A 19,820-nucleotide genomic window follows, 5' to 3' on the forward strand; every position below is an offset into this window, starting at 1 on the left:
ATCTGTACTCCAAGGGAATCCCTCAATCCCAGTTTTACCCCAAGAGATCCCCCAATCCCAGTTTTACCCCAAAGGGATCCCTCAATCCCAGTTTTACCCCAAGGGATCCCCCAATCCCAGTTTTACCCCAAAGGGATCCCCCAATCCCAGTTTTACCCCAAGGGGATCCCCCAATCCCAGTTTTACCCCAAGGGATCCCCCAATCCCAGTTTTACCCAAGGGACCCCCCAATCCCAGTTTTACCCCAAAGGGATCCCTCAATCCCAGTTTTACCCAAGGGATCCCCCAATCCCAGTTACACCCCAAGGGATCCCCCAATCGCAGTTTTACCCCAAGGGATCCCCCAATCCCAGTTTTACCCCAAGGGATCCCCCAATCCCAGCTGTACCCTAAGGGATCCCCCAATCCCAGCTGTGTCGAGGGGATCCCTCAATCCCAGTTTTACCCCAGGGATCCCCCAATCCCAGTTTTACCCAAGGGATCCTCCAATCCCAGCTGTGCCCCAAGGGGATCCCTCAATCCCAGTTTTACCCAAGGGATCCCCCAATCCCAGTTTTACCCAAGGGATCCTCCAATCCCAGCTGTACCCCAAGGGGATCCCCCAATCCCAGTTGCACCCCAAAGGGATCCCCCAATCCCAGCTGTACCCCAAGGGGATCCCCCAATCCCAGCTTCACCCCAAGGGATCCCCCAATCCCAGCTGTGCCCCAAGGGGATCCCTGACCCCGGCTGTGCCCCGTGTGAGCGCGGCCGTGTCCCATCCCGTGCTGTTCCCTCTCCCCTCAGTGCACCTGTACAAGTGTGCGGCGCAGCGCGAGAGCTGCGGGCTGTGCCTCAAGGCCGACCCCAAGTTCGAGTGCGGCTGGTGCAGCGGCGAGGCGCGGTGCACCCTGCGGCCCCACTGCAGCTCCCCCGGCGCCCGGCCCTGGCTCGACTGGTCCAGCCGCAACGTCAAGTGCTCCAACCCGCGCATCACCGAGGTGAGCCCCGCTCCTCCCTCCGCCCCAAAACCCTCCCAGTCCCGAGAAACGGGGACAAAACGCTCTGGCTCTTCCCGGGAACGCGCTGGCACGCGGCCGGGTGCGCGGCCGCTGCCCCACGGGCGGCTGGCGCTCGCCCGCCCTGCCACCCGCGCAGGGTGACAGCGGGAACGCTAATTAAACAGGGAGCTCGTTAGTCTGGAGTTGGTGTTGCTGATATTTCTGTTCAGCCCGCTGAGGGATGCAGAATGTGTCCCAGGAGCGTTTTCACCGGTGGAACTGCGCTCGCTCTGTTAGCGCTGCTATGAGGAGTGACGCTCCCGCCAGGTGGGAGCAGAGGAAGGTTTGGGTTTGTCTGTTCATTAAATCCCCAAAAAGCCTCCCTTCCCTGGGTGTGTGCAACACAGGAGGATCAGAGCTGGCTGTTACAGCAGTGCCAGAGCTGCTCAGCACCCAAAATCTGCCAGCTGAACCCAAGTGAGTGTGGAAGTCTCCTCTTAAATTAAATTTGTTCCTACATGGGTTTAACTAAACTGGCTCAGCTCCTGTGGGAGGGAGGCATCAACCTCCTTTCATGGAGAGGAGGAAGCACCGAGGCTGCTGCTGCTGCTGCCTCGGGGCAGGCTGGGGCTGACAGGAGAACGATGCTGCTGAGGAGGGTCCATCCATCCTCAGGAACGATAACACCAGGGGTGTTTATGTACTTCTGCCTTAAGCCTTCTGCCCAGCAGTGTTCCACCTTTGCTGGGCAGGTGTTTCTCTCATGCAGGTGTTTCTCTCATGCAGGTGTTTCTCTCATGCAGGTGTTTCTCTCATGCAGGTGTTTCTCTGTTTCTCTCATGCAGGTGTTTCTCTGTTTCTCTCGTGCAGTGTTTGTTTCTCTCGTGCAGTGTTTTGTACAGGGCAGAGCAGAGCTGGTGGGAGGTGCTGGGGCTGGTTGTGCAGGGATGGGAAAGCATTAAAAAGGCTTGGAAGCCTGTCCTTCCCCTGCTCGGTTTCTTTCCAAGTCTCAGCTGTCCTACCAGGAGATAAAATGATCCTTAAAGTTTTCCCTGGATATTCCCCTTGCCCTGCCACTGGGCAGAACCCAAACTTTCCTTGCCCAAGTGCTGTTCTGCTGCACAAGGTCATGCCACAAGAAACAAAACAGCCTCCACTGAGATTTGCTTCCCCATGAACCATGCAGAAAATTGTCAAGCCAAAGAAATCTTGGAATTATTTATCTGCCCCTCCTTGAGCTGGGCAGAGAAGGGGAAAAACACTGAGCTCCAGCCACCAAGTGACTGCATGTGAGCAGTGCCAGGCTGGCTCCGGCAGCTGGCTGCAGGCAGGGCACTGCCACCAAGTGTTTTATCACTGTCCAACTTGAAAGCAATACTTTTGGGCTCTGTCCAAGGAGAAAAGAGCAGAGCTCTGCTGTTACAGATTTCTTGACTCCATCCCCAGGTCTGTGTCTCAGCCCTCAGAGTGAGGCTGTGGAGGAGACCATGAGACTTTCACAGTTTTTTGTTGCTGTTGGGTCCTTTCCCAACTTTGGGGTTTTCTCAGGGTTTTGGGTTCCATTTTGCAATGCCCAGTGCTGCAGAGCTGTGCAGCTGGGAGGACACCCTGCCCTGCTGGCACTGACCTGGCCCTGGCACTGGTGGCATGTCCCCCATCCCCTGGGTGCCAGCAGTGACAGGACTGGGGAGCAGGGTTTGCTCTCATACTGCAGCTCACACTGCAGCCTCAATTACCCAGAGTGAAAAAGCCTTTAATAAGGGCTGGTTTCCACTCCTCCTGCTTCATCTGGCCAGGTTCATTCTTTGTCACCAGCCTGGGGTCAAGGGCCTGGCTCCCAGGCGCCAGTGCCTTCGGGGGATGCATAAATAAGAAGAGATTGTGTCTTAATAGTTCTAAAAGTAAATGAGCAGTGGGGTATTTGCAGTGCTTTCACTGCGTGAGAGGCCCAGCCCTCCCCAGCAATGTCCCCTCAGCAGCTTAAAACTTCCAGCCGGTCTGTGGCCTTAGCAATAAATAAATAAAAATCAGTTTTCTGGCGAGCAAGCGGCGCTCTGATCTCCTATTCATTTATTTGCAGGGCTCATTAATATAACATCAGTGCAACAAACAGCTGAAGGGGGGGCAGTGTCAGGCTGAATAATGGAGTCGCTCTGCTGAGATAACAATTAGGTTCTGAATGTGCCATCAGCTGAGGCAGGGACAAGGAGGGCTCATGCCGGGATGACAATGCTCATGTGCTGCTTCCCCGCTGGGCTCATCAGCTGGGATCCAGAGCTCAGGGCAGGAGAGGAAAAAGCACAAAGATGAAGGTGGATGGGGTCTGGGGAGGAGGCAGGGGCTGTGCCATTGATTGGGTGCTCTCTCTGCACCCCAGCAGATGCCAAGGGCTGCTGTGCAGGGCTGGTGGCTTCTTCCCCCCAGCTCCCAGCAGCTCCCAGCCAGCCCCGGCTCCAGCTCTCCCCGGCTCCTCTCTGGCTTCTCCTGCAGGCAAAATGTTGCTTCATGTCAGAAAGGCTGGAAGATTGGAGCAGAGAGACGTGACACTGAGAGCATTGATCCCTCATTGCTGCAGCCGTGTCTTCTGCCACTGGGCTGGAGCTCCTGGATCCCTGGGATCCTTGGATTCCAACCTCAGGGATCCCTTGGATCCCAATCTCTGGTATCCTTGGATTCCAGGCTCAGGGATCCCTTGGATTCCAGGCTCAGGGATCTTTGGATTCCAACCTCAGGGATCCCTTGGATTCCAGGCTCAGGGATCCTTGGATTCCTGACTCAGGGATCCCTTGGATCCCAATCTCCGGGATCCTTGGGTTCCAGGCTCAGGGATCCCTTGGATCCCAATCTCAGGGATCCCTTGGATCCCAATCTCCGGGATCCTTGGGTTCCAGGCTCAGGGATCCCTTGGATCCCAATCTCAGGGATCCTTGGGTTCCAGGCTCAGGGATCCCTTGCATTCCAGGATCAGGGATCCCTTGGATTCCAGCCTTGAGGGTCCCCAGCTTGGTTTCAAGTAAAAAAGCAGCACCAAGAGAAGTGCTCTGGAGCATCTGCAGCCCTTCCCTGACCAAGGACAGGGTGTGAGGGTGACCAAGCTGCTGCCACCCTCCTCATCCCCGTGCCCAGCCCGTTTATGAACGGTGCTGCACACCTGATCCATCCTGCCCAGCACTGTTACGGCGCTGGACTGGGATTTGTCCCGTGCAGTGGGCAGAGGTGACCTGCTCAGAATAATTCTGCCTCCCACACCCTGCTCAGATCTCAGTGACTTTCAAGCTGCTTTGTTTTAGTAAAAAACCTGAAAAAACTTCAGCAGAGGTGCAGATTCCTAAACAGCAAATGTGCAATTCCTGGCTATGGCCTGGCTCTTTCTCAGCTGCCCTTTGCAGGTCCTTTCATCCTCCACAGAGCTCTAAGTGAAAAGCCAGTCTAGTGAAGTGATTTGCTTGAAATTGGGGAATATTTCTTGCTAATCCTGTCTGTCTCAGATCAGAAATCTGGACTGGCAGCCCTGCAGCCTGGGCAGCTCCCAGCACAGCCCAGCTGGGATTAAGGCAGACCACGGGCTGGCTGTGCTGGAGGTGCCTCATCCTCGCCCAGCCAGAAGCTCAGGGATGCTGCTCCGAGGGTCCCCAGCTCTGGGTGCACCGGGACCTTTAAGACTTATCTTCTTTCTGCGATTTTGACTGAATCTCTCCAGCTGTAATTAATTGAATGCATCTGTTCTAACCCTGGGGCTGCTTTATGGCACAGTTACTTCAAAACTGTTCAATTAGTGGCCACTAAAATCTAGGTCGAGTGGAGCTCCATATTGGGGATTTTCCAGGTCAGGACATTTTTAAAATACAGCATCAGCTCGGCTTTGTTCGGGGAGGCCGCTCGGCCCCGCTGCTTCTGCTCAGGTCAGGAAATGGCAAACGGTGACTCCTTTATTTTGAGCAGTGATGAGACAATGAGCCCAGCGGAGTAAGTGCTCCAGTAAATGCATTTTAACATCCTCCAGAGCTGAGAAGGACAGTTGTAACTGTCAGCAGAGTTCAGGTGATTCCCAAGCAGTGATGTAAACACTACCAGGCCTCCAGGACTCGGTGTAACACAATCCAGCTCGGTTTTGCAGTGGGTTTATGGGCACATCGAGCTTCCCAGAGCTAAATGATACAAGACAGGCCATGGTGTGAGTTACAGGGAACAGCAGCACGACAGGCAGTGCGTGGTGAATAAATTAAAAACCTCCGTCAGGCGGTGGAGGGGAGAGGAAGGTGGGAATTAAAGGATGTGGAGGAAGGAGGGGGTGGCTTGGTGGCTCTGGAGGGTGCGTGGAGTTGGAACAACCTCAGCATGTGAGGCCAAAAATGGGACAGAATGCCCAGGGAAGTGATGGAGGTGGAACAGGCAGCCTAAGGAAGTGCTGGAGTCACCCTGGCAGAGCTCAAAAACCAAGTGAACATGGCCATGGGTTTAGTGGGGATGGTGGGATTCCATCTTGAAGATCCTGGGTGTCTTTTTGGAGATGCTTTGGGGAACTGGGGACCACAGGAGTGATGGGGACAGGGGGGTCAGGTCACGGGGATGTGGTGTGCTGGTGGCACTGGTGTTTGGCCGCTTTCCTCACCCCTGGGAAGGTGGAAAAAACCAACCATCCCTCTGGAAACAGCAAGGAAAAGGTTCTGAGGAGCTCAAGTTTTTTTGCCAAAGACAAGGGTGGAACAAAGAAGCGTAAACAAGATTTATCCATTAAATTAATTAAATTGCGTTATTATGGATTGTGTTTATTTATTAATAACAACTGCAGCACGGGGAAGATTAGAAACTCACCCAAGAGCAACAACAGAGCGGTGGCAGATTCAGGATAGCTGTCTGAGAGTCCTGGGTCCAAATTTTGTGACCATGCATTATTGAAATTTATACTCCTAATTGAAGAGGAGATTGTCCTTAATGCAAGTCCAGGGAAGCAGGGATGATTATGGCTGAGGCAGGCTATAAACAGGCAGCTTGAAAGCACATACCTCACCCTTTAACATTTTTAAGTCATTTGAGGTGCCAAGTCACTAATAAAATGTGACATTAACATTCAGAGAACAGCCAAGGCAGAAGGTAAAGTTCTCCCAAGCACCAGGCTGCTTCTGGAAGGTGACTTACCCTGTTCTGGATAGGGAAGAGAGGAGCCAGGTTTATCCTTCTGCACGGATTTCTGGGGAATGGCACTGCCCACTCTTCTTGGCCGGCTCAGGGACCTTGGGGTCCTCTCTTGGAGCACGGCACAGATGGATTTCAGCATCCCTGGGCTCCTCCAGGACATCCAGGAGAGCCATGAGGGGGTGACCCTGGCTGGTTTGGCAGCAGGAGCGGGAGGAGGCTGCAGCACTCCCAGCACAAGTGTTTCCAAGGCAGGGGCTGAAGAAGGAACGTGGTGGGGATGTCCCCTCACCTTCCCCATGTTCTGTCTCCCTGCAGATCCTGACGGTGTCGGGGCCCCCGGAAGGAGGGACGAGGGTGACCATCCGTGGTGTCAACCTGGGCCTGGACTTCTCGGAGATCGCGCAGGGGGTGCAGGTGGCCGGGGTGCAGTGCACGCCCCTGCCCGAGCACTACGTCGTGGCCGAGCAGTGAGTGTCCCCTCAGCCATCCCCACCGCGGGTCCCCGGGGCTGGGCACCCCACAGGGCTCCTCCCTGACCTCCAGCCAACACTCAGGAGACCAAAACCTCGCCCAGAGCCCGGGCCCCTGCAGGAAGGGCTGTGGAAGTGGCTGTGGGAAGGGATTCCTGCACATTCCTGCGCATTCCTGCACATCCCTGCACTCTGGACTCTCTCTGCAGGGGTTAAACAGCCCTTTAAGCTTTCATTAAATGTTCTGTTTCCTTCCACACCGCGGTTCCTGCTTGGCTAAGCACCTTTGCTGATGAGCACCTTGCTGCCGCTCCGCGCTCCCCATCCCACTTGGAATTCCGCCGGCGCCGCCGGCTGCGCGCAGCCATTTGTTAGGCGGGCGAGGCGGTGACAGCCCCGTAATCCGAGTGGGCCTCCACTGGCGTCAATTCATTTGTTTCACTAAGAAAAATGTCAGCCCAAAATTAGAAACCAGGCCTGTACCAGGGGCTGGGTGAAGGAACCCCACAGCGTGACCCCGCTCCTCTCCTGCCCCGTGGGGCTGTGCCGGGGAGCCAGGGCGCTCAGAGCCTGCTGGGAGACGTTTGTGCTGGGTGGGACAGGAGAAAAGGTGATGTCTCCCCTTGGGTTGTGTCATCTCCTGCTGGGGAAGAGGATGGTGAACGGTGCCGTGGGAACGGGATGTGGAGGTGGCCAAGATCCCATGGTGGGCCCAGCAGCACAGACCTGCCCCAGCTGAGGGAGCAGCTGCAAGGAGCTGTCCTCTGCTGGGAGATGCATTTGGTGGCTCCCACTGAGACCCCAGAGCAGGGCAAGGACCTGCCACCAGCAGCACGTGGTGACATTGGTTGGGTTCTGTCCACTCCATGGTGGTGTTGGTTGGGTTCTGTCCACTCATGGTGATGCTGGTTGGGTTTTATCCACTCATGGTGGTGTTGGTTGGGTTTTGTCCACTCCATGGTGACGTTGGTTGGGTTTTGTCCACTCCATGGTGACGCTGGTTGGGTTTTGTCCACTCCATGGTGACATTGGTTGGGTTTTGTCCACTCATGGTGATGCTGGTTGGGTTTTGTCCACTCCATGGTGACGTTGGTTGGGTTCTGTCCACTCATGGTGACGCTGGTTGGGTTTTGTCCACTCCATGGTGACGTTGGTTGGCTTTTGTCCACTCCATGGTGACATTGGTTGGGTTTTGTCCACTCCATGGTGACATTGGTTGGGTTTTGTCCACTCATGGTGACGCTGGTTGGATTTTGTCCACTCCATGGTGACGCTGGTTGGGTTTTGTCCACTCATGGTAGTGTTGGTTGGGTTCTGTCCACTCCATGGTGATGTTGGTTGGGTTTTGTCCACTCCTTGTGCTTGTTTCCCCATGGGGAAGGCAGAAGGGGCATTGCTGACCCCTCTGGAGCAGCGAGGGTCAGTGCAGGGTGCCAGGGAATCTGGGATCACCTGGGGCTGCTGCAGGAATGGCTCCAAGCATGGCACCAATCCCCATCACTGCAAGCAGTCGGGGCTGTTCTGCTGAGCAGTACTTTGTTATACTTTATTTTTCAAATAAAGGATGGAAGATTATGAAATTATCCCCCTTTGATGGTATGAAACCCTGATTTTATAATCATGACTCTAATTACGGCTCTTGAGCTTTCAAAGTTTGTTAACATCATTAAAACATTTACCCTGGGCAGATAACAGCAAGCGTTTGCATGAGAGCTGCCTTTTAAAGATGAATACAGATAAAAGGATCCTCTTAAGGCTTCTGTGGGCAGACTGAATTCCAAGACTGTAATGACTCTGCCATATGCTCCAGCCCCGCAATCTATCAGCCAGCAATTAGGTTAATGTTGGTGAAAGGGCCACTTAGCCCGGCAATCAGCACCCTACAGCTCTGCCGAATGCAGCGTTTTGTAACAAGGTACCTGCTGGGGATTTGGCTGGGATCAGGACTCGGACCAGGTGTGCCCGGTCACTTGTGCCCTGTCCCGTGCCCGTCCCTGCCCGGGCTGGGCTGCAGCTGCTGCTCTGCTGGCAGAGATGAGAATTTGGTGTTTCCTTGGGGCAGAGAGAACCTCCCCTCTCCTCTCCTGCCCGTGGGGTGCCTGGAGTCACTTCCCAGGCTTTGTTTGCCCTGGCCCCAAGCTCAGAGTGGCCTCCTCTCCCCGCTGCCTGTCTGCAGGAGGAGGAGGAGGAGGAGGGATGAGGGAGAGGTGAAGGAATAACAGGCAGCGAGGCGCAGGGGCGATGTCTGGTTGAAAGGCAGAGCGAGGAGCACGTGGCAGAGGAAGGCTCAGAGCTGAGACGCTTCAATCCCTGCTCTCCAAAGGCAGCAGAGTCTCTCCAGGCAGCCCCTTTTGATGTGCAGCAATGAGGACGTGCACGTTCCTCCCTTTACCAGCCTGTGTGTATTTCATCGGGCCTCCTGGCATCACCTGCGCACGCGAGCTGCAGCTTCTTTTTTCCTTCAGTCTTCCTGGTTTATTTTATTTTACTTTCTATTTGCGGTGAATTTAATGCTGCTGAAGGCAGCTGGAACGCTGCCTCCCCAAATTAGGGCCTTTTATGTCTTTTTGTGTGATAGGCAGAGGAGTGAGAGCTTCTCTCTTCAGCCTCAGCAGGCAGAAGCTGCTCTGGCTCCTCTCTGGTCCCACTCCCAGGGTCAGATCCACACAGGGATCTCCTCATGGGTGGAACTGCACCTCCTGCCTCAGGCAGGTTACTCCTAACTTCAGTTTTTCACCCCTCAGGCAAATTACCCATCCTCAAGTCTCCAGTCCTGAGGCCAGTTATTCCCCCTCTCACATTTCCAGTCTGGGTCAGGTTCCTCCCACCCTCAGCTTCCCAGTGCCTGCAGGGATGCTCTTGAATTTATCTTCGCAGCATTTCTGTGGGAGCAGGCAGCATCCAGGTCCATCTGGAGATTCCTGCCAGCTGATGCCCCTCTGAAAACCATCCCCAAACCTGCTGGCATGACTGGCATCCTCTGGATCCATCCCCAGCCGGTGCCACACATCCCCCGTGCCCTGGGATTTGGGGGTTTTTCTTCCACAGTAACCAGTCTGGATTAACCCCAGCAGCTCTCCCTGGCCCTGCAGCTTTGCCAGCCTCGGGGAGCTGAGCTGGACCATGCCAGGAGCCCAGAACCAAGCTCCTGTGCCCACCACGAGCGTGTTTGTGGCAGGCAGCCCTGTCCCCCAGCAGAAGCTGCTCTCCAGGGCTGTCTCTATCATCTCCCAGCAGGTTTCTCCAGTTTTGATTAACTGGGAGTCTGCAGTGTGAGCTGTTCCCTTAATGAACTCATCTGTTACTCTGAGGACTTCGCACTCACTTTGCTACTGGCTAATATATTGCCATTAGTGCTCTGCTTTGCTCTGGAGTTTACAGCTTGTAATAATTATGTCTAATTTTGATTTTTTTTTTCCTTTAAATTACTACATGGGGTAAAAATAGACTCAGTAATTAACTTCTTCCAAAGAGGCAGATATCAAAGTTAAAGAGGTGGGGGCAGGGAAGGAGAAATAAAGGCAGCGTGGAGCTGTGCAGGGCACTGCCGGCACCTCCTGCCAAAGCTTCCCTGCGGCATTTCTGCTTCCAGGATCGTCTGTGAAATGGGGCAGGCGCTTCCAGGGATCAGCTCCGGCCCAGTGCTCCTGTGCATCGGAGAGTGCAAGCCCGAGTTCACGGCCAAGTCGGCGCAGCAGTACATGTTTGTGGTGAGTGTCCTGCTGGGGGACAGCGTGTGTGTGCCCCGGGAGCTGAGAGTGCCACATGGAGGGGCTCCAGATCCACAACACAATCCTGCAATTGCCTTTTTATTCCCTGGGGGTTTCTCCCTGGTGCTGCACAGTTTTTGGTGGCCCAGCTTGCAGGATCAAGAGCTCACCCTGTGAATAACCGGGGCTCCTGGAGGATTTGGGTCCAGCTTTGCACCCCCAGAACAGAGATTATGGAATCAAAGATTGGTTTGGGTTGGAAGGGATCCTCAAAGACCCAGTCCCACCCCTGCCATGGGCAGAGACACCTTCCACTCTCCCAGGTTGCTCCAAGATGCATCCAGCCTGGCCGTGGCCACTCAGGGATGTCCTTCTCCTCTGTCACAGGCACCCACAGCAGCTCCTGGCTGCAGCAGGAGCACTGAGTGTGTCCTTTCCTTCCTGCAGACTCCAGCTGTGAGTTTCCTGAGCCCCAGCCGCGGCCCAGAGTCAGGAGGGACCATGGTGACCATCTCTGGCCACTACCTCGGGGCGGGCAGCCGCGTGTCCGTGCTCCTGGGAAACCAGACCTGCGAATTCCACGAGTAAGAGACCAGCACAGGCTCCTCCTGCTCCTGTCCCAGCATGGATCTGCTGGAGCTGAATGTGCAAAAATCCATCTGGGAGCCCCTAAGGCTCCCATTCCCTCTTTTATTGCATGAAACCCTCTTCTCTTTTATTGTGATGGAGGTTTGCATGGCAAGGGAGGGATTCATCGGTGTCAGTGCTGTTTGTTATTTCATTTTAATGCTGTTCCAACAGTTACTGCTCTGAGAATCACAGTGAAACACCACTGTGATGGAAATATGCTTATATTGGTCATCAGTTCCTGCCCCCAGCCTGGCTGCCCTGATGAAAATGGAACATTTATAAGAAATATCTCCTTTCTCTCCTCACAGACCTGCATTGCTTTTATTGCAGCCCCAGTGTTGCAGGTGCCTCGATCTCCTAAAAACAGTCTGGGATGCTCAGGGCAGAGCAAGGCGAGGGTCTGCTCACACCTCCTTCTGAGGAACTTGCCCAGCCATCAGCCTCTGCTGGGATTTCGATGGCAAATTTGCTTTTCCCCCAGCAGTGTAAACACAGAGTTGACATTTGCAGGGTTTAATGGGTTTCCCTGTGGCTTAGTTAAGAAAGAGACGTGTGGTTTCCATCTGTGTGTATCAGTACACAGCCCTGCCCACCCTGCTGGCAGTGGGCACAGCCTGGGTGCCACCCTGGATCCAAAGGGATTCTTTGGATCCCAGATCCTCACTCAGGCTGCCCAGGAGGAACTGAGGAAGTTTCTGGGAAAGCAAAGATCCCTGGAGGTGAATTTCTCACCCAAAAGCCCGAGAGGTTCTTGGATGTGGGAGCTGTGGGTGTTCAGGTGTGGGAGCACAGTGGTGCTTGTTCTGGATCCAGCCTGGGATGGTGCTCAGGACATTCCAGGACCTTCCAGGGCAGCTCCAGGTGGAAGCAGTGTAACCAACCCATCAATATTTCCTCCCACACCCAAAACAACGATACCAAATGGCTCCCTCGGAGACAGGAACAGCGTTACCACCAGCACAAGGGTAGGATCAGCCTGGAATATCATCCCTGAAAGAGCTGATCCAGGCATCCTGCAGCTGCTGACCTGCTTTGGGTTCCCTGGATGTTCCAATAGCAGCAGGAAGCTCAGCAAGGCGAGAGCAGGGACTGAGCAGCCCCGTCCCTCACGTGGGGCCACGCCGTGCACTCGCTTTGCTGTGGACTCTTTTGAGGCAATGAACTCCAATTGTACTCCAGGGTGTGGGGGAGCCTGATGAGATGAAGCAGCTCCTAATGAGATTCCCTCTAATTACAGCTTCCCCCATTCTCCCCTCTCTGATCGGAGGAGTGGGTAGATTCACCATGACGACATAATAATAGCACAGAAAGCTAATTAGCTGATCACAGGGAGCCGGGAGCTGCTCTGCCAGCAGCCCTGCGTCACTCCCAGCTCATGCCAGAGCTGGGCAGGCATGGCAGGGGCTGGGCTGGGCAGCAGCAGGGCAGGGAGGGTGGCAGCAGGGCTGGAAGCTCCTCAGGCTGCACAGAATCACCCCGGGACTCAGAACAGGGGCTGGAGAATCCCACTCCTCACACTTCGTGGCTAAGTTAAACCAAGGTGGATGTGATAGAACCAAGTGAGGATGGGAAAAGGAAAAGGAGCAGGGCAGGAAGGGGTGGGGGTGTTATTGCATCAACAGAAATGGTCAAGTACAAGCGGTTTGAAGTGTTTCAGGGGGTGGTTTCTGTCCCCTCGGTTGTGGGGGGTGGGATGCCAAGGTGTGAGCTGGGAACATTGTGGTACCTGCTGTTCCAGGCCCTCCTAAATGTCCTTAGAGATGCATGAAATGCTCCTTAGGGAGGGCAGGGAGTGGGTAGGGACCCCAAAAAGGGCCCACACCTTGTCCCCCTGCCAGGCACAGGCTCAGAGCTTTGCTGGAAGCAGAGCAGGGACAGGGCTGCACCCGAGCCTCAGCCATTCAGGCACCCCCAAAGCCCCTGAGGATGGTGAGGATGGTGAAGGTTGCCCATTCAGGAGTGCCAGGTTTTGATTTGAGTGCCAGACTGGCAGTGAGGTGCTGCAGACCTGCCTGCCCTCTCCCCTGGGAGAACCCAAAACTGAAGGAGCCACAGAAAGAACACAGACTCTGGTGAGGCAGGGGCAGGTTTGGACAGGAAGGACAACCACAGGTGGCTGTGCAGGAACACTGGCCTGCCAGGGATGTCCCTCCAGCGCTTTTTGTAGGATCAGAGTCCAAGGAGCCGTGTGGTTCCTCCCAGCTCTGTTCTGGATGCTCAGACCTCATTCCCCTCTCCATCCCTCCACCCACCAGCGCCTTTGTGCTCTGACAGTGCCTCCCTTCACCGCTGCCTCCACCTTCTCTGGGGCTCTGGTGGCAGCAGATGGTCTGTTGTGTCCAGCCAGCCGAGGTCACCGCTCTGAAGGGGAGACAAAGCCCAAGGCAGCGGTGCCGGTGCCATCGCCCTTCCCAAGCAGGGGCTGCGCGGGGCCTTTGTGCCGCTCACAAGAGCCTGGTGTGTGCTCTGGGGTGGGGAGGGGAAGAATTTGGCTTTTCACTGAGCTCATGCATCCCATTTAAAAGGCAGCCATCTGTTTTCGCACGCCCAGCAGAAGGCAGCGGGTTCAGGGGGAGCTTGGCACAAAGAGGGATTTCAGGGCGGCTGCGCTGCTCTCGCGGTGGGCAGAGCTCGGTGCACAGCTCCCTGCCCTTCCCTCCGTGCCAAACCCTCCTGCCCACCTCAGGAGCTGCCCAGGTACCAGGCTGGGCTCAGGGATGGAGAGGGGAATGAGATCTGAGCTGCTCCAGGACAGGACGAAGGGTGGTTCCTGTCCCCACACCGCCACCCCACTAACAGCACCCGTCTCCCGTTGTGCAGGCGATCCATGAACGAGATCGTTTGTGTGTCAGCACCCTCAGCCCACGGCCTGGGGGCTGTTCAGGTCTCTGTCAGCGTGGACAGGGCTCAGCTGGAGAGGACTTTGCTGTTCGAGTACATCGATGACCCCAAGGTGCAGCACATCGAGCCCGAGTGGAGCATCGCCAGGTAACAGCTCTGACAGCACCTCCATGCTTCTCCTCTGCTCTGGGGCTCCTCAGCACACAGCCAGGCCACAAAAGGGGCTGTTGGGAAATGCTCATCCCACCCAGCATCCTGAACGGCTCAGGGCTGGCCATTCCTGGGGTTTGCATTTCCCACAGGTCAGGCCTGGGGTGACCAGAGGGGTTGTGTTCAGCCAGGCAGCGACAGCAGACCCTGCACCGAGAATTTGGGGGCACAGCCTAAGGCCAGATCAGCCCCTCTGCTGCAGAAGGGCACAACTGCTCACGAGAGGCTCCTTCTTGTGCTCCTGGGACACAAGAAAGGGAGAAGCTGATGTTAATCAAAAGCCAGCGTGAGCAGCGGGGTTGCTGCCACTGCCTCATCACGGGGACATTGCTGAAACCCCTGGGCTGTGCTCATCCTCTCGAGCCTGACCCCACGGGTGGCTGAGCCCCACAGCACCTCAGGCCAGGCTCTGAGCACAGCCCAGCCCACTCTGAGCAGCCTGTCCTGGCTTCCCCACAGCGGCCACACACCCCTGACCGTCACCGGCTCCAACCTGGACGTGATCCAGGAGCCCCGGATCCGCGTCAAGTACAACGGGAAGGAGTTTGTCAACGTGAGTAGGGGCTGTCAGCTGGGAGCCTCCCCCTGGGTGGGGAACGCTGCCAGGGCTGCCTCCCTAGGGAGGTTTGCCATGGCAAAAGCTGCTCTGGGGGTGTTTCCTACACTCCCCCAAACTGGGAACACTGGGAAGAGGGAATTTGGCACACGAAAATGTGAATTTACCTCCTTCCCCTACCTGTATTCTTTCAGTCCATGAGTGAGAAGCTGAGACAAACCCTCAGCTAAATGGGGACTAAGCAAGGTTCCTGTGTGTGCTACAAGTAAGAATTGCACCTCCAGGACTTCAGAAATTATTCTGGCCAAGTAAAACTGGAATATATTGTTTCTTTGCAGTGATCTCTGTGACTGAGTCTGTATTATCTTGGAAAGGGCAAATCACTTAGCGGTCTTTTCCTATTCCTTTTCTCCCCCTCAAGACCTTTTTCATCTGAGCTCTTTTTAAAAAGACATCTAATTTTGTTGCTAGCAATTGCAGTTATAGTGCTACAAAAATAATTCTGAAGACACAAAATTGAGCGAAATTAAATCTTTCACTTATGGAGGGAGGCCAAATGGTTGGGCTCTTGCTGCTTTACAAGGCAAGAGCCCCATAAATCAGTGATTTCCCTGCTTTGAGGGCTGGAGGAGCTGTGGGTGTCCTCAGCCCAGCAGGAGATGACCTTCATGTTCCCTCCTGCCCACCAGTGTCACAGGATCCATTCCCTTCCCTCGCTGGCATTTGGGAACGGCCTCTAATCACCCATTGCAGCAGGGAACAGGTATTCCCCGTGGGTCTGTTTCTGAGCTAGAGAGGAGGAAAGTGGAAAGAAATGGGAAAAAATAAAGGAAAATAAATGAGAGCTGCTGTGTGAGCCTTTAACTCCGCTGAAACACGGCTCATTTTGGGCTCACCTTCCATCTCCACCCCATTGCCTTCGTGCTGGCTGGAGGAGAAGCAAATTACCCCAAACCACGGCTGTAATGCCTCCCAGAATCAGTGAGGTTGGAAAAGACCTCTGAGATCAGGGAGCACCAAGCCTGGATTAAATATTTCCATCAAAGCTTGAATCCACTGGAGTTCCCGGCCAGCAGAGTAGCCCAGGCCGGCTCAGGGCAGAGTGTTCCCTGCTGTGTCTCTGAAATGTCCCTTCCCCAGGTGTGCAAGGTGGTGAACGCCACGGCCCTGGCCTGCCTGGCGCCGCCGCTGACCGCCGAGTACCGGCCGGGGCTGGACGCCGTGGAGCGGCCGGACGAGTTCGGCTTCATCTTCAACAACGTCCAGTCCCTGCTGGTCTACAACGACACCAAGTTCATCTACTACCCCAACCCCACGTTTGAAATGCTGAGCTCCAGCGGGGTGCTGGAGCAGAAGCCGGGTTCCCCCATCATCCTGAAGGTAAGGAGAGCCTCGCTCAGCCCTGGGGAGCTCACAAAAACCCCAGAGGGAGGGAGGGAGGGAGGAGGGGGTGCCCTAAAGAGAGCCCCGTTGTTTGCACGAGATGGGAGCTGGAGGAAGGTGCTGCATCTCTCTTGTGTCCCCGTGTCCCCAGGGCAGGAACCTGTGCCCGCCCGCCCCGGGAGGAGCCAAGCTCAACTACACGGTGCTGATCGGGGAGACGCCTTGTGCCGTCACCGTGTCCGAGACACAGCTGCTGTGCGAGCCCCCCACCCTCTCCGGGCAGCACAAAGTGATGGTGAGGGGCCAATGTCCCACCAGCATCCCCTTCCCCTCTCCTCTCCCCTCTTTTCTCCTCCTTCTCCCTGACTGGCTTGGATACACAATCCCCTGTAGGATTTTAGATTTTATCTGTCTCTAACTGGAAGTAAAATATTGATGTGGGTTAGCACAGAGAGACTTTGTCCTTCCCTGAGAGGAAAATGCCCCTCAGCCTTCTAGAAGGAACAAACCTTTCTGGCAGTGCCTTTGGCACTGGGTGCCAGCCTTCCTCTGGATGAAGCTGAGGCCATTCCCAGTGTTCTCCCTCCTGGAGGGATTTAATCAGCCCACAGAGACAGAACTGACCTGCCAAGTGGATGGAAAGGTTTTGCCTTTTCCCGAAGCAGGAGCCAGGAACATCTGAACTCCGCAGTGTTGGATCAGCAGCCTCATCCAGGATAGCAGTCAGTGCCTCCCTCTGCTCTGGGTTTGGGCATCGCTGCTTCCTCTGCTGCTCTCGCAGACCAAACCCCAGCTGCTGAATTGCCTGAGCAGAGCCCAAATGAGATTGTAATTGTGATTTATTTCCCTTGAAGTTCAGCATCCAAAACATATTCAGATTATCACAGTGTGACTCCCAGAAGCGCAACCTGGCTGAGAGCTGCTCACATCTGTGGCCAGGGCACATCCAAGAAAAGCCTGTCCTGGTGTTAACTCCAGCCTGTTTCTGCTCCCTCCTCTGCTCTGTCCTTGCAGTCACTCTGCTTTCTTGTCAGGGGAATGATCAGGGGCTTGTTCATGTCCATGGTTTACAAAAAGGAGTTGAAAGCTTAAAAAATGAAAGTCAAATGGAGCCATCAGATAATAAGAGCAAGCCCAGATAGTGAAGGGCTGGCACATTTATCATCGCTTGAAGCCTCCCTGTGCTCACACAAGCAGCCCCCTCTGTGCTGGAAGGCACTTGGGGTTTTCTGCTCTTCAGCAGAGGCAGCTCGGTGCTTCCCGAGGGATCTGAGCCCCGTGCTGAGCAGGACGGGGCACAGGGAGGCTCCCCAAGCTGCTGCTCAGCTCTGCTGTGCCCTGCAGGTGCGTGTTGGGGGGGTCATCTTCTCCCCTGGCTCCGTCAGCATCGTCTCCGACAGCCTCCTGACCCTGCCCGCCATCGTCAGCATCGCGGCCGGCGGCTCGCTGCTCCTCATCATCGTCATCATCGTCCTCATCGCCTACAAGCGCAAGTCCCGTGAGAACGACCTCACCCTCAAGAGGCTGCAGATGCAGATGGACAACCTGGAGTCCCGGGTGGCCCTGGAGTGCAAGGAGGGTCAGTGCTGCCCGGGGCAGGGTGCTCAGCTCCGGGGCTGGGGTCCCAGTTCCACCCCAGGGGTGCAGCGGGAGCTGGCTGGGTGTTCCTTAGGGTTTGTGGGTGTTCCTTGTGGTTTTGTGGGTGCTTCTTGTGGTTTTGTGGGTGTTCCTTGTGGTTTTATAGGTGTTCCTTGGTGGTTTGTGGGTGTTCCTTGGGGAGGGAGGAAGAAATTCCTCAAGCATTTGCTTCTGTGAAATTTTGGGTGTTATTTGGAGTACCCAGAGCTGCTGCTTGTGAGTTTCCACATGGACAGGTTCCCTTGCATGGAGGCAGCTGAGCCCCCTCACCCCACAGGTCAAGGTGGGTTTTTGGGGGGCTGCTGCTGTTGTTTCCTACATCCTCCCACCTGGGAAGGGGCTTAATCAGTCAAAGTAAAATAAATAGCTGCACATAGTGAGAGAGAGAGATGCATTGGATTTGTTCAGCTCATTTCAAGGGTAGCCTTGAAAGCACAGGGCAAAAATTGAGATACATGCAGGAGAAATCACAGACTTGGCGTGGCACAGCCCAGCTGGGGTACAGAGGCTTCCCTGAGCCAGCGTGTCACACTTTGGAGAGGAAACACGAGGAGACACATCCAGCTGTATAACACGGTGTTAGGAGAGGAAGGATAAATCCCTTCCTGACCCCTGCAGCAGCTCAGATTTGATCTGCATCAGATTTGATTATCTTGGCAACTGTTGACAGAGGAGGAAAACAAGAAGAAAGGAAAATAGGGGAGGCACCAAGTTATGAAAACAGATCCTTGTTTCTCTGTGCAGCCTTTAAAGGTGTTTTAGGTGTGTGTGCACAGGTGTGAACTGCATACAGATTAAGCACAGCTTTGTTCTCAGTCTCTGCTCTGAGCAGTGCCTGCTCTCCCTCCCTCGGCTGCTCAGACCGAGTCTCTGAGGGTGTCCGAGCTCCCTGGGGTCCCTTCCCGAGCGAGCCCCTCCTGCCCTGCCCACGGGGGGAGCAGGCAGCCAGCCCTGCCCAAAACCTTCTCCCAAAGCCTCTGGGTGCTGAGCTCTCCCTGTCCTGTTCTCTGGCCCTCAACAGCTTTTGCAGAGCTGCAGACAGACATCAACGAGCTGACCAGCGACCTGGACCGCTCCGGGATCCCCTACCTGGACTATCGCACCTACGCCATGCGCGTGCTGTTCCCGGGCATCGAGGACCACCCTGTGCTGCGGGAGCTGGAGGTAAATCCCAGATCCAGATCCCCCTGAGCCCTCAGGGGAGCCCTGCAGCATCTCTGTGCCTCCACACCAAACCTTCCTCATGCCCTGGGGGCAGCAGGCTGAGCCCCGAGTTCATTTTAACTCTGGAGTTTTAATTCCTTTCGGTTTCTCCTCTCCGGTGTCATTTTGTGGGGTTTATATCTCAGTGGCAGAGCAGGGCAGAGCGGTTGTGGTGTGATTTTAAGTCCTCCTAAGTTGGTGAGGCAGGGGATGGGTGAGTGCCCGGAGAATCCTGGCTGGAGCATCCTTCCCAGAGCATTCTGGCCGGAGAATCCTGCCCGGAGCATCCTGCCCGGAGCATCCTGCCCGGAGCATCCTGGCCAGAGCATCCTGCCTGGAGCATCCTTCCCGGAGCATCCTGCCTGGAGCATCCTGCCCGCAGCATCCTGCTGCTGTTCCCTCGCGTGTCCACAGGAGGGCAAAGAGAATGCCCAGGCATTCCAGCCCCTGAGCAAGCGCTTCCATCTCCCTGTTTTTCCCACCAGGATGTGTAAAAATACATAAAAACTTTCACTGGGAATACAGAGGAGTTGGGAACGTGCAAGGGTCCCTCAGTGCACCCGGCAGATGGGCCCTGCTCGCCTGGGAGAGGCCAAAAAAAGGGATGGGGCTTCATAAACATCACCTCACTCATAAACATCACTTCATAAACATCACCTCACTCATAAACATCACTTCATAAACGTCACCTCACTCATAAACATCACTTCATAAACATCACCCTCGTGGGGCTGCCGTCCTCCCCACGGGATGGGGCTGGGATCCCACCCTGGGATGGAGCTGGATCCTCCATGGGGGATAGCCAGAGGCTCAGCTCAGCTTTTCAGAGACTGGGATTGTACCAGCAAATCCTGAAATCCTGTTTCCATCACACAGACCCAGGGTGGATGCAGGAGGGAGAAGTCCTGGTTGCTCTAGGGCTGGATTCCTTTTCCAGGCAGCACTTCCCACCACTAAAACATTAATTTGGGTTCCTTTCCTTGGCCACCAGCACGGAGCAGTGGCTGTGGTGCTGCTCAGACAGGAGCAGCCTCTCCCAGCCCATTCCTGCTCCGATTTT

The 19,820-nt window shown here is 55.3% G+C and overlaps 1 protein-coding gene across 2 annotated transcripts in view; it reads left to right on the plus strand.

Moving 5' to 3' along the window:
• Positions 1-19,820, plus strand: part of PLXNA2 (plexin A2) — a 149,024-nt gene that overhangs the window by 110,572 nt on the left and 18,632 nt on the right. For both annotated transcript variants that reach the window (XM_058855947.1, XM_058855948.1), the window contains exons 12-21: positions 787-980; positions 6,435-6,586; positions 10,182-10,299; positions 10,747-10,883; positions 13,750-13,917; positions 14,440-14,533; positions 15,677-15,916; positions 16,071-16,214; positions 17,264-17,498; positions 18,579-18,721. In XM_058855947.1, the coding sequence (XP_058711930.1) occupies positions 787-980; positions 6,435-6,586; positions 10,182-10,299; positions 10,747-10,883; positions 13,750-13,917; positions 14,440-14,533; positions 15,677-15,916; positions 16,071-16,214; positions 17,264-17,498; positions 18,579-18,721 (1,625 nt within the window). The remainder of the gene's footprint in view (positions 1-786; positions 981-6,434; positions 6,587-10,181; positions 10,300-10,746; positions 10,884-13,749; positions 13,918-14,439; positions 14,534-15,676; positions 15,917-16,070; positions 16,215-17,263; positions 17,499-18,578; positions 18,722-19,820) is intronic.

The sequence above is a fragment of the Poecile atricapillus genome, chromosome 23 (assembly GCF_030490865.1).
Source record: "Poecile atricapillus isolate bPoeAtr1 chromosome 23, bPoeAtr1.hap1, whole genome shotgun sequence".
NCBI lineage: Eukaryota > Metazoa > Chordata > Aves > Passeriformes > Paridae > Poecile > Poecile atricapillus.